This window comes from Sinocyclocheilus grahami, unplaced genomic scaffold, assembly GCF_001515645.1.
Source record: "Sinocyclocheilus grahami isolate Dianchi unplaced genomic scaffold, SAMN03320097.WGS_v1.1 scaffold26.1, whole genome shotgun sequence".
Taxonomy (NCBI): domain Eukaryota; kingdom Metazoa; phylum Chordata; class Actinopteri; order Cypriniformes; family Cyprinidae; genus Sinocyclocheilus; species Sinocyclocheilus grahami.
In genome coordinates, this window is record NW_015505205.1 from 323081 (window position 1) to 337713 (window position 14633).

The 14633-nt window shown below is 36.4% G+C and overlaps 2 protein-coding genes across 5 annotated transcripts in view; one reads left to right on the plus strand and one right to left on the minus strand.

The window, feature by feature from the left end:
- LOC107565927 (nuclear factor erythroid 2-related factor 1-like) overlaps window positions 1-4388 on the plus strand; it is an 8004-nt gene extending 3616 nt beyond the window's left edge. For all 3 annotated transcript variants that reach the window (XM_016251238.1, XM_016251255.1, XM_016251247.1), the window contains one exon: window positions 970-4388. In XM_016251238.1, the coding sequence (XP_016106724.1) occupies window positions 970-2343 (1374 nt within the window). In that variant the 3' untranslated portion in view covers window positions 2344-4388. The remainder of the gene's footprint in view (window positions 1-969) is intronic.
- A 2508-nt stretch (window positions 4389-6896) lies between these two features.
- Window positions 6897-13842, minus strand: LOC107566057 (chromobox protein homolog 1-like). Of its 2 annotated transcripts, none has more exons than XM_016251435.1 (6): window positions 13702-13842; window positions 13168-13234; window positions 11810-11984; window positions 11586-11736; window positions 11345-11439; window positions 6897-8140 (listed from the first exon to the last, which is right to left on the minus strand). In XM_016251435.1, the coding sequence occupies exons 2-6, from the start codon at window positions 13211-13213 to the stop codon at window positions 7996-7998; spliced, it is 612 nt and encodes a 203-aa protein (XP_016106921.1). In that variant the 5' UTR covers window positions 13214-13234; window positions 13702-13842; the 3' UTR covers window positions 6897-7995. The 2 variants fall into 2 exon arrangements, with proteins under 2 accessions (XP_016106921.1, XP_016106929.1); XM_016251443.1 differs by lacking the exon at window positions 13702-13842 and adding an exon at window positions 13348-13691.
- Window positions 13843-14633: the final 791 nt, after the last annotated feature.

Genomic DNA, 14633 nt, shown 5'->3' on the forward strand with positions numbered 1-14633 from the left:
AAAAAAAAAAAAATATATATATATATATATATATATATATATATATATATATATATATATATATATATTAGGGGTGTAATGGCACACAAACATGATGGTTCGGTACGTACCTCGGTTTTGCCGTCATGGTGAGATATGGTTTGGGTACAGTAGGAGGAAAAAAAAACTAAACGCCTATCCACCTTTTTCTTGCCGTAAAAATGGGCGTGGCCATTTGTAAATTCTATGGGTCTGGCTTCCGGTCTCATCCGCATCCAGCTATTTTTAGCTGTACAAAACAGTTAATTTTGCTGCTTGATATTGAAAATTTGTGAGTCTTACCATATTATTTGAATGTATTATCTTATTTATGAACACACTGGTTTGTACTGCAAACAGTTTTACCGTTTACTGCATGTTGTTATTCTTCTCGTTATTTACCTATAGCGGCTAATGAACCGGAAGTCTCGCCCATAGGCTTACTTCCACGATGAAGAAAAAGGTGGATATTTTTTTCTAATTAAACAATGGTTTACTGAACAAATTGCTTTTTCCTTGCATTGCAATTCCTTGCATTGCTCTATAAAAGTCTAAGAGACTAATTGACACCGCATTATGAGGTTTTGTAGGGATCTTATATGACATGCTATAATTTCCTGTTTTATGTTGTTTTACTGCATGTTGGTCTTACCAACCAGTAAACAGACTGACTTGGCAGACAAAAGTTTTTCAAATATTAATAACCACTTAAAATATTTTTTCCCAAAAAAATTTTTTTTTTAATTTAAGAATTTCCTCCTTTCAATCAGACTTTTAATAATTTTTTTGATGATCTCTGAACACTTTTATATTTTTATAATCCAAGTGTATCCAAGTCATTGTTTGTGTGAAATGAATTGAAATATAATTTAGTTGAATGAATAGATAGGACTATAGTAATGAGCATCACTCCATGAAACCCTATCTAATATTCATTACGTCTTTTTTTAGGACATGGAGGTGAACAATACAGCAGTAAATGTCACCATTAATAATGACCCCAATAACAACAATGCCAGCAACACCGAATCAGCCACAATAGGAAGTTTTGAACTCCCACGGTCCACTCTCATTAACCAGGATGTTAGTCTCCACCAGGCTTCGCTTCCCAGTTGCAGCCAGGACTTTCCCACACTCTTCAACCCCGAGCTGGATTCCACCAGGGTACAGCGGCCTACCTTAGTCAGGCTCTCTTCTAGCAACTCGTCCAACATCAATTCAACATTTGGAGCTACTAACTTGACCAGACTTTTTCTTCCACCACCTCTAAACAGTACTACAAACCTAACCACCACTCCGGTGCTGCCAGATCCATTTTCCAGTCTGTTGGAAGAGTCTATGCTGGATGAAATTAGCCTGCTGGACCTTGCGATGGAAGAGGGTTTCAGCCAAGACCAGGCTTCTCAGCTCGAGGATGAGCTCGATTCAGACTCAGGTCTTTCACTGGACTCCAGCCATAGCCCAGCCTCACCTAGCAACTCCGAGACATCCTGCTCGTCAGCTGCATCATCTTCATCCACCTCTGCTACTTTCTCGGAGGAAGGAGCTGTGGGCTACAGCACCGATTCGGAGGCGGCCACAGCAGAAGCGGAGGAAGGAGCCGTCGGGGGCTACCAACCAGAGTATAGCAAGCTGTGCCGCATGAGCTACCAAGATCCATCTCAGTTCCATGGCATACCGCAGTTGGAAAATGTCAATCACAACCACACCTACAATCTTCCACTGGCATCATCCTACTCTGAGCGTTCTCAGCTGTCCGCATCCTGCAGCAAGAAAGGCAGAGACAAGCAAATGCAGCAGACAAAGCTCCAGCCACCACAAGACTTTGTTGACAGGCAGTCTAGCCGTGATGAACGTAGGGCGAGGGCCATGGACATCCCATTCTCCAATGACAAGATCATTAACCTCCCCGTCGAGGAGTTCAACGAGCTTCTGGCCAAGCACCATCTCAACGAGGACCAGCTTTCGCTCATTCGCGACATCCGCCGCCGCGGAAAGAACAAAATGGCGGCGCAAAACTGCCGTAAGCGCAAACTAGACACCATCCTGAAACTCGAGCAGGGCGTGCAAGACCTGCAACGTGAAAAAGCTCAGCTGCTGAAGGAGAAGATGGAGTACTGTAAGTGCATCAGACAGACGAAGCAGAAGGTTCAAAGCCTTTCCCAGGAATTGTTCGCACAGCTGCGGGACGAGGAAGGCAGACGCTACTCGGCCAGCGAATACTTTTTGCAGTACGGCCCTGATGGCATTCTTCTCATGCCTCGTAACATGACCACAGAACAAAGCAACAAGCCCGACAAGAAGCAGAAGGACAAAAAGAAGTGAGGAACTCGAATTGTTGCCCTTTTATTTTTCGCGAAGGCACTACCATACAAAGTATTTCGAAAGGCAAAGGAAGCCTTTTTCTTTGAGACGATTCTAGCAAGGAAAAGAAAATTGCATCATTGGTTACTCTTCCTGCGTTGGGTTTTCTTTGTTCCTCTTTGGTTCAGAAGTTTTCTCCTGAAAGCGGCATTAAAGCAGACGTGCTTTATGTAGTACTGATTTCTCATTGATGTACAGAAAGATGCAAGCGAACGGGATACTTTCAGATGCCAACTGAAAGAACTGTCCAGAACGTGAGGTCATGGAGGACACCAACAAAATGTTCTTAATTGAAAGAACTGTTCGGTAATGCTCCCAAAAATGTAGTCGATGACAATAATACACCATACTAAGATGACGTTGACCACGAGGATGCAAAAATTGTTACATTTTCAGCATTAGCGCATGCTGTGTGTTTGTGCATACCCTGGGATTTCATTGGTGGGTGAGAAGCAGAACCCCTGAGAGCTGGTAGAAGAAGAGTCTACTGAATGCTAGAAGTGAAGCCAAAAGAAACTACAGGCATGCCAATACTAACCAAAGGTTGTGTTGTTCCCATAATGAATCATACAGGTCACTCTTCGGATCCAAATTCACGTTTTCACTTAAAAATAAATAAATAAAAGAACAAGTTTGTTAGTCTCACTGGACCGCAAACCTGGAGGGTCAATGCCATTTACCAAGGAACTTGGACGGTGAAACGAATCGCGCTAATGAGTGAGTTGGAATTTAGCTTTGGCTTGATGAAAAGCATTACAGATGGAGGATGGATACACACTGCATTATTACTAATAAATCAGCTTCTGTACTCTTTTCAGCACTGTAAATCAACACTGTAGTTTGCCTATAAGCTTTTTTCCTCTTCTGCTGGGGAAAGGGTCTCTCATGCCTTTCTGTCAGCTTTTAATGTAACTCTCTCCCATGTGCATAAACTTTTTAATAAGCCATCAGACACGGACACTTGAGTGGCATCAGTGCAGTTTGCTCCTGAATCATGTGATTGAGTCTGGTGTGTCTTGGTATACAGGATTCATTGAAACGAACCGAGTCGTTTGCTTTTAAAGTTCATAATGTTTAGCCTTTGTTGCAGGTCAAAATGCTCTGTTGTTACTGCAACTCATGCTAGTGGCTTTTGTCTGGTGCAGTGGAGGAACGTTAAGAGATGCTTTTGTTACAGTTGTACTGTCATTTGAAAAAGGAATTAAAATTCTCACCAAAATATACGAATAGTAGCAGGCATAGGTCGTTATTACATTTCAACTACAACTTCTCATTAGCTGCGTCAGTGTCTTAGCTTTGATGTGACGTGAACCTGACTTTTTTTCTTTTACCCAATACACTACTTTTAGTAAAAGTACCTTCATTGCTAATTGAGTGAAGCCATGAATGGTCTCCTGGCAAATTAAAGCAGTTAAGCTTGTGCCAATAACCAACTGGATCGTGAGGATACAGCTGACTTTATACACTGACATATCAATGAATGGGTAGAAAAAAACCGTAACACTGGTGTGAATGTCTAATTTACATCTTCATCCTCTTCTGTCAGTCTCTGTCGCTTCCATCTACACTGTTCATATAGCACCATGAGACACAGTCAGTGTCCGTTTTGGTGTGACATGAATAAATATGCAAGACATGGTAATTGTTTGTCTCAGAAATGGAAAAGAGACAATCTTTATGTTACTGGTTACAAATACTTAGCATAGTTGGGGTAGAGAGAATGAAAAAAGATGAGCGATTCGTTCACTTCGATGAACTTTGAATCCCTGTTACACTGTCATAACTACTTGCCATTAAGCACTGTTGTGTTTCGTTCGTCTCGTTCGGTTTGTAAATATTTTTGTGTTCTGTATGTCTCTTGTCCTAATTGCTTGGTTTAGCCAGGCCTTTTTGCACCTCCTTTGGATTTGCCTGTTCAGAGTATTCCTATATGATTTATGTTGAGAGATTTGCTGGCAATCTGGAATTGTTCTTTTATTAATTATAATAAACATTTGTTTCATTTCCTTGGTTTTCCTTTTTTTTTTTTTTTTTTGTGAGAAGATTTCGCTGGATTATTTGTGATTATTTTAAACGAATGGCAAAATAAATTGAATTAAACAATAAAAATGTCAGAGGATTTGGTTATACTGTAAAAACTCTCCTGATAGCTATATAAATATGAATTATGTTGTCTTTATTGCTGGCGAAGCTCAATTTTTTGCTTATATCAGCTTCAGTATGCTTGGTAAAATGGTACTCTTTATGGGGTAACACTTTATTAAGTTCAGCTTAATTTGTGATTTGTTTTCAATGAACATTGCCGTTTTTACGGCATTAATCTAGGTCAGGGATGGGCAACTGGCGGCCCGCAGTGTCTTTTAGTACGGCCCGCTGGATCATATTAGACTCGGATGATCCATTTTAAAACATTTGAAAAGCAAGTCACGTAAAGATTGCTTTCTGTGTATGATGTTAATACTATCTCCAACCAGGAGAGGTCGCTATTTCCAGCTGCTCTCCTATTCATTTCAGCATAGTAACCTAGGACGTGCACTCTTATGAAAACATTCATTAACATTAGCAAATAATAAATGAAAAACTGACCATGAAAACAGTATTTTCAAGTCAAGATGGTAAACAGATTATCTTTTTACCAAGTTCAAGGGGATACCCACATGTTTGGAAAATCTGTATTTTATTTAAATCGCCATCACACCACTGCTCACAAACAACAGGGAGGCCAGAGTTGCACTTGCCTCAGATTTCAAAGGTTAAATTCATAGTCAACAAAAGCTTTTTGCCAAATGCATGACAGAAATGTTTGCACTGGACTGGTCTTATTAGGGTTTCCGCGGGTCCTTAAAACGTCTTCCGTTAAATCGTTTATATTTAAGGCCATGCAAACTCTTAAATGGTACAAAAAGTCTAAATTATAAGAGGTCTTTGGGGACGGAAAGACAAGAATTGCTATATGGATTAATATGATGATTAAACTTCAAAAGGCTAGGATTTCACTGAATAAACTTGAGCACTGCTCGTCAGCTTTGTGTACTGCAGTTACCGGGGAAAGCACTATATGCGCAGTTCCGAAAGCGAAACCTGCTGGCAGAGAACGAATTTGCTTTTTCAATAAGCCCATCTGCTATTTTTGCTACATATTTTTAAATGTGAACCAGTGGATCGACAAAAAGCTAATGCATTATAAAAATCTAAACAATTAAGACACTAAGATATATTTATATGTTGTTTAATATAATAATTCATTGATAATAACTGTTTAAATGAATATAATAATTGATACTTTTGACTCATCCCTTTTCTTAAAAATGGTTTAAAGTCTGAAATGTGAAGTGCAGATCTTAAAAGATCTTAAAAAGGTCTTAAATTTGATTTTAAAAATCCTGCAGATACCAGGTTAGTTTATGGTACCATTTGGAATAACTATTTTTTAAAACCCTTTTTAACTGTCCTTTTAGGTTGTTTTGAGAATGTTCTGTAAGCTACTAATAAAAAAAGGACCTCTGTATATTTGTTTATTGCAAATTTACAGACAGTGCAATTGAGATGTTTACATTGGCTTGTCAGGGGAATATTTCTGTCCACTGACAACAAAGTTTTCCTTCTGAATTAGCATAACTGCACACATTTTATACTTAATAAAATCTTTAAAAACAAATGACATTAGTTATACTTGAATTTCCTTCAATAAAAAGGAAATTGAGTAAAACGGTGTAAAAGGTGTGTGGACGTGGATTAGTAATCTGGCCCCTTGGTATAAAGGAGACAAAATGCTGGCCCTCGTCACTATCAAAGTTGCCCATCCCTGATCTAGGTTAATATAAATGAACATACTATTAATAAACTAGTTTTCACTGTTTATTTATGTTTAATGTTTGAAATATAAACTACCTTTCAAAAGTTTGGGCTCAGTAAGAATTTTTAATTTTTAAGTCTCTTACGCTCACTAAGTCTTCATTTATTTAATCAAAAACCGTAATAATGTGAAATATTACAATTAAAAAAAATATTTTAAAATGTAATTTATTTCTGTTACGTGATCCTTCAGAAGATTTTTTATCTTTTTTTTGTCATCAAGTAATCCTTTAGTAGTGCTCTAGGAGTGCCCAAGAAACATTTCTTATTATCAATGTTGAAAATGGTTGTGCTGTGTAATATTTTAAGAGAATATAATGAATATAGTTCAAAAGAACAGCATTTATTTGAGACAGAAATATTTTGTAATATTCTAAATGCCTTTACTTTTGATTAATCTTTGCTGAATAAAAATTCCTTAAAAAAACTTGCTGACCCCAAACTTTCAAATAATAGTGCAATAAAAATGCTAAATTAAATAAAAACAAAATAAACACGAACAAAGATGATTTTTTTTCCTGGAGGTCAGAGAATAATGAACATGCTTAGTTTTGAAAATCTTTAAATTATTAAAATATTAACTTCAAATTTCAGAGGGTAATTTCATGTCAAAGAGGTTCAGCCGACAAAAAAAAAAAGAGACTCCCTGTATAAGTATTGACCTTACTCAGAGTATAAGCATAAATAAGTATGACCGGTTTTGACAGAAATACAACAAAGATTTTTATTTTTGAAAATGGTATTTCATTGGCAAATGCTCTGATAATATGCAATAATATGGTTAAACAAAACTAGCATACAATCGTCAAAACTCAGAACATAAAAACGTACTACAGGAGAACAAATGTTACAGTTCTTCTACTTTGCTGTGTGACAGTAATAAGACAAAGAGTATCAAAGTAAAAACCAATCCTTAGCTGACTGTACACAGTGATACTGATGTGCTAGGAAATGGCAAACCTATTTACAAACACAAATGTCAAGAAAGACTGTTAATATCCAATGGGGCTGACTCACAAATAGCACCTATGGTGAGGCCAGACACGTCATGGGCAAACAAACACTGAAGAGTAACAGCTGCTGGCATGTCCTTATAAAACCAATCGTATCAAAGCCAGTTCCGAACGCCAAATAAGGCCTATATCTTACACCTCTTTTACCATGGGGCTAGATACAGTCATGCGTTCAATGACCACCTGCATTGACAGATGTATAAAATTGTCATTTTCTTAATAATCTGTTAAGGCAGTATTATTTTAACATTAGTTATATATATATACATAAAATTAAGAATCGTGGAATACATCAGGACGTTTTTTTGAGACAGCTACAGCATCAAACAAAAACCGACCCAGTATGATAGACTAAACACTGTAATCTACACAGGGTGGGGGGTTTCTAACATGGTAAAGAACACTATTTCACATGAATGAATATCAGACTGTGATTCTCCTTCAAAACATGATCTGAATGTTTCCATCAATAGAAAGCATGAAGAGTACATTAAATGTGCAAAGTCACCTGTCAAGCACACTGAGACAGCAGTGTTCTATTTGCTTCATCTATGGCAACGGTGCCCAAACTAAAATACGCTGAAACCTATGTAGATTACAGTTTATACTGTTGCTTTTTACAAATGTTTCTGACAGTTTTCCTTTGCCATCTTAAAAAAAAAAAAAAATGAAGAACACAACAAGCATACCAATGGTCATGACTGATATTGACTGTCCCTTACATCTTTGTTTTTTTTGTGTGTGTCTAGTTTTTGTCATCCTTCTTCTCTTCCTCTTCAGTGGGGTATGAATGCCAGGTGAGACGTTCCTCGTAAAAGGAGATGACCACTTGTGGACACTTTACATTCGCCTCCTTGGCTGGTACTAGATCAGCTTCATCAGAGTTTTTCCTGTAATATAAAAATAAATAAGAAGACATTAACAACTAATCGACTATTTCTCATCCGAGATGGGTTTTTTGAGTAGAGAAAACTGAGGGCAATTGTAACATTTACATTTCCTTCAACTCGCAGACAACTCAAAATACACCAAGTCATCTTTTGTTATATGTGCCAAAAATAACAGCTCCAGTAAATCTAATATTAATATACTGTAAACATTATAATACTATAATTCCATATCAGATGTTAATAACATCACAATTGTCCCCATTATGGAGGTGATTGCAAGGGTACGACTACATTTCAAGCATATGACATTGATTTGGTCCTGGCAATGAAGTTTGGCAACAGGATATGATTTCATCTGTTTTTAATAAATAATTCCAAAGCTTTCCCTCAGCACTGCAAATCATACGGCTGTATGAATGTGCAGGTCAGAGTTCACCGAACTTGAACTTTAGTATCCAGAATGAAGATGAAGCTTGCATTTCAACTCTCTCGCGTTCACATGTGTATGAATGTGAGTGAATGGCCACACTTAAATGGGATAGTTCACATTAAAAATGAAAATTCTGTCATGACTTAATCACCCGCATGTCATTCCAAACCTGTAAAAAAAAAAAAAAAAAGATACTCCAAAAATGGCCTCACTACAGCTCCTTTTGTGTTCCACAGAACATGAAGGGGAGTAAATGACAGAATTTTTATTTTTAGACGAAATACCCCTTTAACAGTGAATGGGGGCAATTGTAATGCTTGAAAAATAAACAATTTTACAGCAATATAGCAAAAATATAGCAAGCAGTAATGGCAAGGTCAAAGCATACATTTGTATGCCGCATAAACTATGTATACCATTTGCTTGCATATTTAACATATTGCGTATTTATGTCTCTTATGCACACCAAGGCAGCATATATTTTATCAAAAATACAGTAAAAACAAATATATTTTTTAATTTATAAATATATAAATGTTTTCAATTTTGTGTCTTCTATTTTCATTTTTATTCTATTTTAACATTTTAAAATGATCATATAATTTAATCTTTTTATCATGTAATGTATTCCTATGATGGTAAAGCTGAATTTGCAGCAGCAATTACTTCAGTCTTCAGCGTCACGTGATTCTTCAGAAATCATCCGAATATGCTGGTTTAGTGCTCAGGAAATGTTTCTTATTATTATCAATATTGAAAATATTGGACGTTTCAAAGACCAGCATTTATTTCAAATAGGAATCTTTTGTAACATTATAAATGTCTTGCCATTTAAGTAATTGTTTCTGAATAAAATAATTTATTTCTTTCAACAAAAATAAATAAATATTACTGACCCCAAACATTTAAACAGTAAAATAACATTTCTTACACATTTTAAATATTCACTGTAGTGTTACAATTACACCGACCCAAGAAGTGATCAAATGTTGCATAGTAGCTACCAGTTAAAATGTTGACATTTCTCATTCTCGTTAACTTTTAACCAGTTGATAGATATTAGTTTCAATATGAACAGTGATGTGGAAAGTTACTTTTAAAAGTAATGCATTACAATATTGCGTTACTCCCTAAAAAAGTAACCAATTACGTTACTTAGTTACTTTTTATGGAAAGTAATGTGTTACGTTACTTTTAAGTTACTTTTTAAATCTGGGTAGGGCTTGCTTGTTTGTTTTTAATATAAAAAAGTTATTCTTTTACACATGTAAAAGCCCTTTTCACAACAAAAGTGAAATGAATACGCCTCAGGCTGAAGGAAATGTAAATTCACGTCTGTAAGGCAAGGCAAGGCAAGTTTATTTATATAGCACATTTCATACACAATGGTAATTCAAAGTGCTTTACATAAAAGAAAAGAAAAAAATAATCACAACAAGCCTCTGCATAACTTGTACAGTAGAGGGCGCAGCTCAAACAAACTGCATGAAGAATATGACGCAGGAGAAGAGTTCAACACTATTCAGCAATAGCACAAATGAAACACAAATGTGTCATTTTTGCTTATTAGTATGGTTGAATTAGATAATAGAAGGTCAGTAGCAAAGACATTGGCTAAAGGAACACTCTACTATTTTTTTAAAATAGGCTCATTTTCCAACTCCCCTAGAGTTAAACAGTTGAGTTTTACCGTTTTCAAATCCATTCAGCCGATCTCAGGGTTTGGCGGTAGCACTTTTAGCTGTAGCTTAGCATAGATCATTGAATCTGATTAGACCGTTAGCATCTCGCTCAAAAATGACCAAAGAGTTTCTATATTTTTCCTATTTAAAACATGACTCTTCTGTAGTTACATCGTGTACTAAGACCGACGGAAAATTAAAAGTTGCGATTTTCTAGGCTGATATGATATGATATTATGATGATATTACGCAACGCCTGAAAATAGCCCCCAGCACAGTACACGATGTAACTACAGAAGAGTCAAGTATTAAAAAGGAAAAATATAGAAACTCTTTGATTATTTTTGAGCGAGATGCTAACGGTCTAATCAGATTCAATTATCTATGTTAAGCTACAGCTAAAAGTGCTACCGCCAGACCCGGAGATCGGCTGAATAGATTCGAAAACGGTAAAACTCAACTGTTTAACTCTAGGGGAGTTGGAAAATGAGCCTATTTTCAAAAATAGTGGAGTGTTCCTTTAATAAAATGGGATTAAATACATAAATTATATTTGTCTTATTTAACGTATCTAATAATTGCAGGTTTATATAATATTCTGAGTTTGCATTTGACTGTTTTTATTCGTTTCGAGGAATACTGAATCTGTTTTTGTGCAGTGAGATGAGTAAATAATGTTCATATTTAGTCTAGAACTACAGTAACACACAACACCACTGCACTTACTCCCGATTTCTCTCAACATGGCAACACGAGAGCTGTCAGTCAATACATGGGAAACATAAAACTAGCGTTACTTATTTGAAAAAGTAACTCAGATATTTCCTTCTAAATTAAAAAGTAATGCATTCCTTCACTAGTTATTTGAAAAAAGTAATTTGATTACGTAACTTGCATTACTTGTAATGCGTTACCCCCAACACTGTATATGAAGGCATCAAAACTTTAGAAAGCAAAAGTAAAAAATACAAATCATGCTTTCCTTTCATAAGAGTGTTACAGTTGCCCCCAGTCTCTCCTAATGCTGCTCAGGAACTGTCTCTCTAATCCAAAACTTGTTTGTTTTTTACGGGTAACAATTTCCATACAAACCATTTCATGAGGAACATGAGTTCTCCACTTGAGTCTGTAGCACCAATAATCCTCTCAGGATCCAAACCACGTGCAAAACCTCTGAGTTTCTCAGGCTAAATTAAGAGAGATGGCATGTAAGACACTGTTTAGCCCATTCAATCTATTTTGGTTTTCTAATGTTTTAAAGACACTTCCTGACCAGCTTATAGACATGGAATGATGTAGACATCTCAGATTCTCAGATCTTCATGGCTCTTACCTCATCCTTGCGCTTTTTGGTCTCCTTTCCATCGCCGTCTGACTCGGCCCGCCGCTTGCCTCCAGATTCAGCCGATTTCTGAGACTTAAGGAATTCTGCTATGAGGTCAGGACAGTCTAGGTTGTCCTCTGGTTCCCAGGTGTTGTCCCCGCTGAGGAAAATAAATAAATAAACACTAGGATTTTCACACAAAATCAAGTTGAAATCTAACTGCGGCTGCTCACTCAGAAAAGCCTTTCCACTTGAGGAGATACTCCACTCTTCCCTTCACCACACGCCGATCAAGGACCTTCTCCACAACATACTCCTCTTCTACTTCCTCCACCACTTCTTCCACTTTCTTTTTGTTCTGTTTCTTCCCTGCTGGTGATTGCTTGGTTTCAGATTGAGTAACTGGAGCTGGATACATGAATGGTGGGTGGAAAATACATAAATAAACATACAAGTTGACCTAAATCATTTACCAGAGTTTATGTCAAAATACCACAGTTGCAACAGTTGTTGTTTCTACAGCAAAATATGGGTAACTTGATACCAGCAACTATTGCCGTAATAAAAATTAAAGGGACAGTTTACTCAAAATAAAACTTCAGCCATTATTTACTATCCACATCATTCGCTTTCATGTAATATTTTTCCATACAATAAAAATGAAGGCGGCTGTCATCCTCCATAACAACTCATTTTGTGTTCCACAGAAGAAAATAAGCCGTACGGGTTTGAAACAACATGAGGGTGAATAAATAAAGGGCAGTGCTGGGTAGACACATGTAATTTGGATTACATAATCAGAATCCAAAAATTGCATTTGTAATTAGATTAAATTACATTTTAAAAAGCTTATAATCAAATTTAAACTAGTTTTTATGGATTACATATTATTCACACATTACTTTGACATAAAATATTTAAATAGACCCCCTGTAATTTAAAGTTAATATTTCAATATTATTAATATTTATTAATAATATTATTAATATTTAACATATTAATATTTCAATACGTTTTCTGAGGTCAGTCAGTCAATGGTCATCACACTGCGATGCAGGTAATAAATATAAAAATATTTCTATTTTAAAGTATCTTTTTTCTCATTTTACATTTTTAATAGTATTTCTTTAAATTTACATTTTGATTCTTCAATACATTAGCTTTTCATCAGCTCACAAACCCCTTGCAGTTCTTTCACAAACTCCAGTTTGGTAAAACCTGATGTTCAATTCATATATATATATATATATATATACACACACACATTTTTTCTTCTTCAACATAAACAGTCCCATTCAAATATATGTGATAAACGAGATAGTAATCTAAAGTAAACCAAAAGTAATAAGACTACATTATTTTCAGGTAATCTGTAGTCCGTAACGACCTACAATTTGCAAGTAATCTACACAGCACTGATAACAGGTGTACTGTCCCTTTAAACAAAAAGATTACGAACGATTCGTATAAATTCGGATGAGATGTCATATCAATTTACCATGGTCTTATAGCAAATAATAACTGTAACTATGGTATTTTGACGAATTTTGCTTGTTTCCACTGCAAACTAATAATAAAAAAAAATCCAAACCTTCAGTCACAGCAGCATCGTCTGAAGGCTCTGACGTTTGGCTCATATTTCCAAGGGTTCTTAACAGCTGTAAATATATATAGATCCTTATAAATACAGATAAAACATTTTCTGAGCTATATCGATCACAAATTTCGTAAGCACACTACACTCATTTCATCTGAACGTGTGTTGGTTTACCTAAGGGATGCAGCTGTACTACACATCTGCATGCATAATATGACAAACACTAGGACTGTCTGTTATGCATTTGCGACGGCAGGCCAGCGCGAGCGACAAAACCCATTCTGAATAAATGCATTGCATGCTTCACGTGCTGTGCTCGATGGGATGGATAGAGCAGGGCGCCGCTGTTTTACTGTATTTTATTCCTCCATGTTGTTTTAGGGAGCGCAAGCACGCTATTCGATGTCTGCTGTGGTCAGAACATCTTGCATCCTTGCCGCAGCACGTTTGATCGCTGCGATTTCACCACAACAAACACTACGTGCACGAGCCCGTAAATCGGCGTCACGCCGAAACAAATGCACTTACTTGTATCTCGCTGAGATAAAGATGAAATAAAGCTGATCTGCATGTATTTAAATCCGAAATGAATAGGTTGCAGTGATTAATTACAGACGTCTACTGTGCTGTGATGCTGCTGAATGTGGCTGTAATTCACGCCCACTTCCGTATTAGAAAGGAGACAAAACGGTGACTTCCGGTGTAATTATCTCTATGGTTTCTTTCATCATAAAAGTGGATTTGCTTTATTAGATATTCTGGAGGATGGGATTATGACTGGTGTTACGCAATACTGGTCTTACAGCCTAATATCTACTACTTTCTCCATTGAAATCCTCCTCTCCTCTTAGTCCTTTCTCTCCCATGTTGCTTCAAGCAGATGTGTGAGCCATCTTTACACAGCCGAGATGCAGCGTCTGTGCCGCTTTGGCAGATGTTCTTTCATGAATTTCAGAGGGGAATGTGTGAAAATGTGGGCTTCACACTTAAAACAGCCGTACACTGCCATGCAATGACACATGCTGCATTAAAGCCATACTAAAATGCAGCTCTGATGCTGCTTTGCTTTCAGGTGAATTATGCAGCATTGAAACTTAATTGTTGCCAGTATCAAGTTTCAATGTCCATAAGATCTGTATGTATGTGTAAATACACCTTTTCATGGTATATATTTAGCTTCTGTCTAGTATTTGTAGAGGTCATAAGCAAATACACAAATATGTCCAGGTCAGGGGTCTACTTGTTCTTTTCTCTGTTAATCAAAAGCAGTGTTGGGCAAGTTACTCTGAAAATGTAATTAAATGACTGATTACTCCTTTTAAAAATAATCACGTTACTGTTCTGATTACTTTATTTCAAAAGTAATTAGTAATTAGTTACATTACTAGTTACGTTACTTTTTCTCTCTCCATGAAATCCCAGCATACACGTATAAGCATAAGTATCTGTTATTAAAGCAT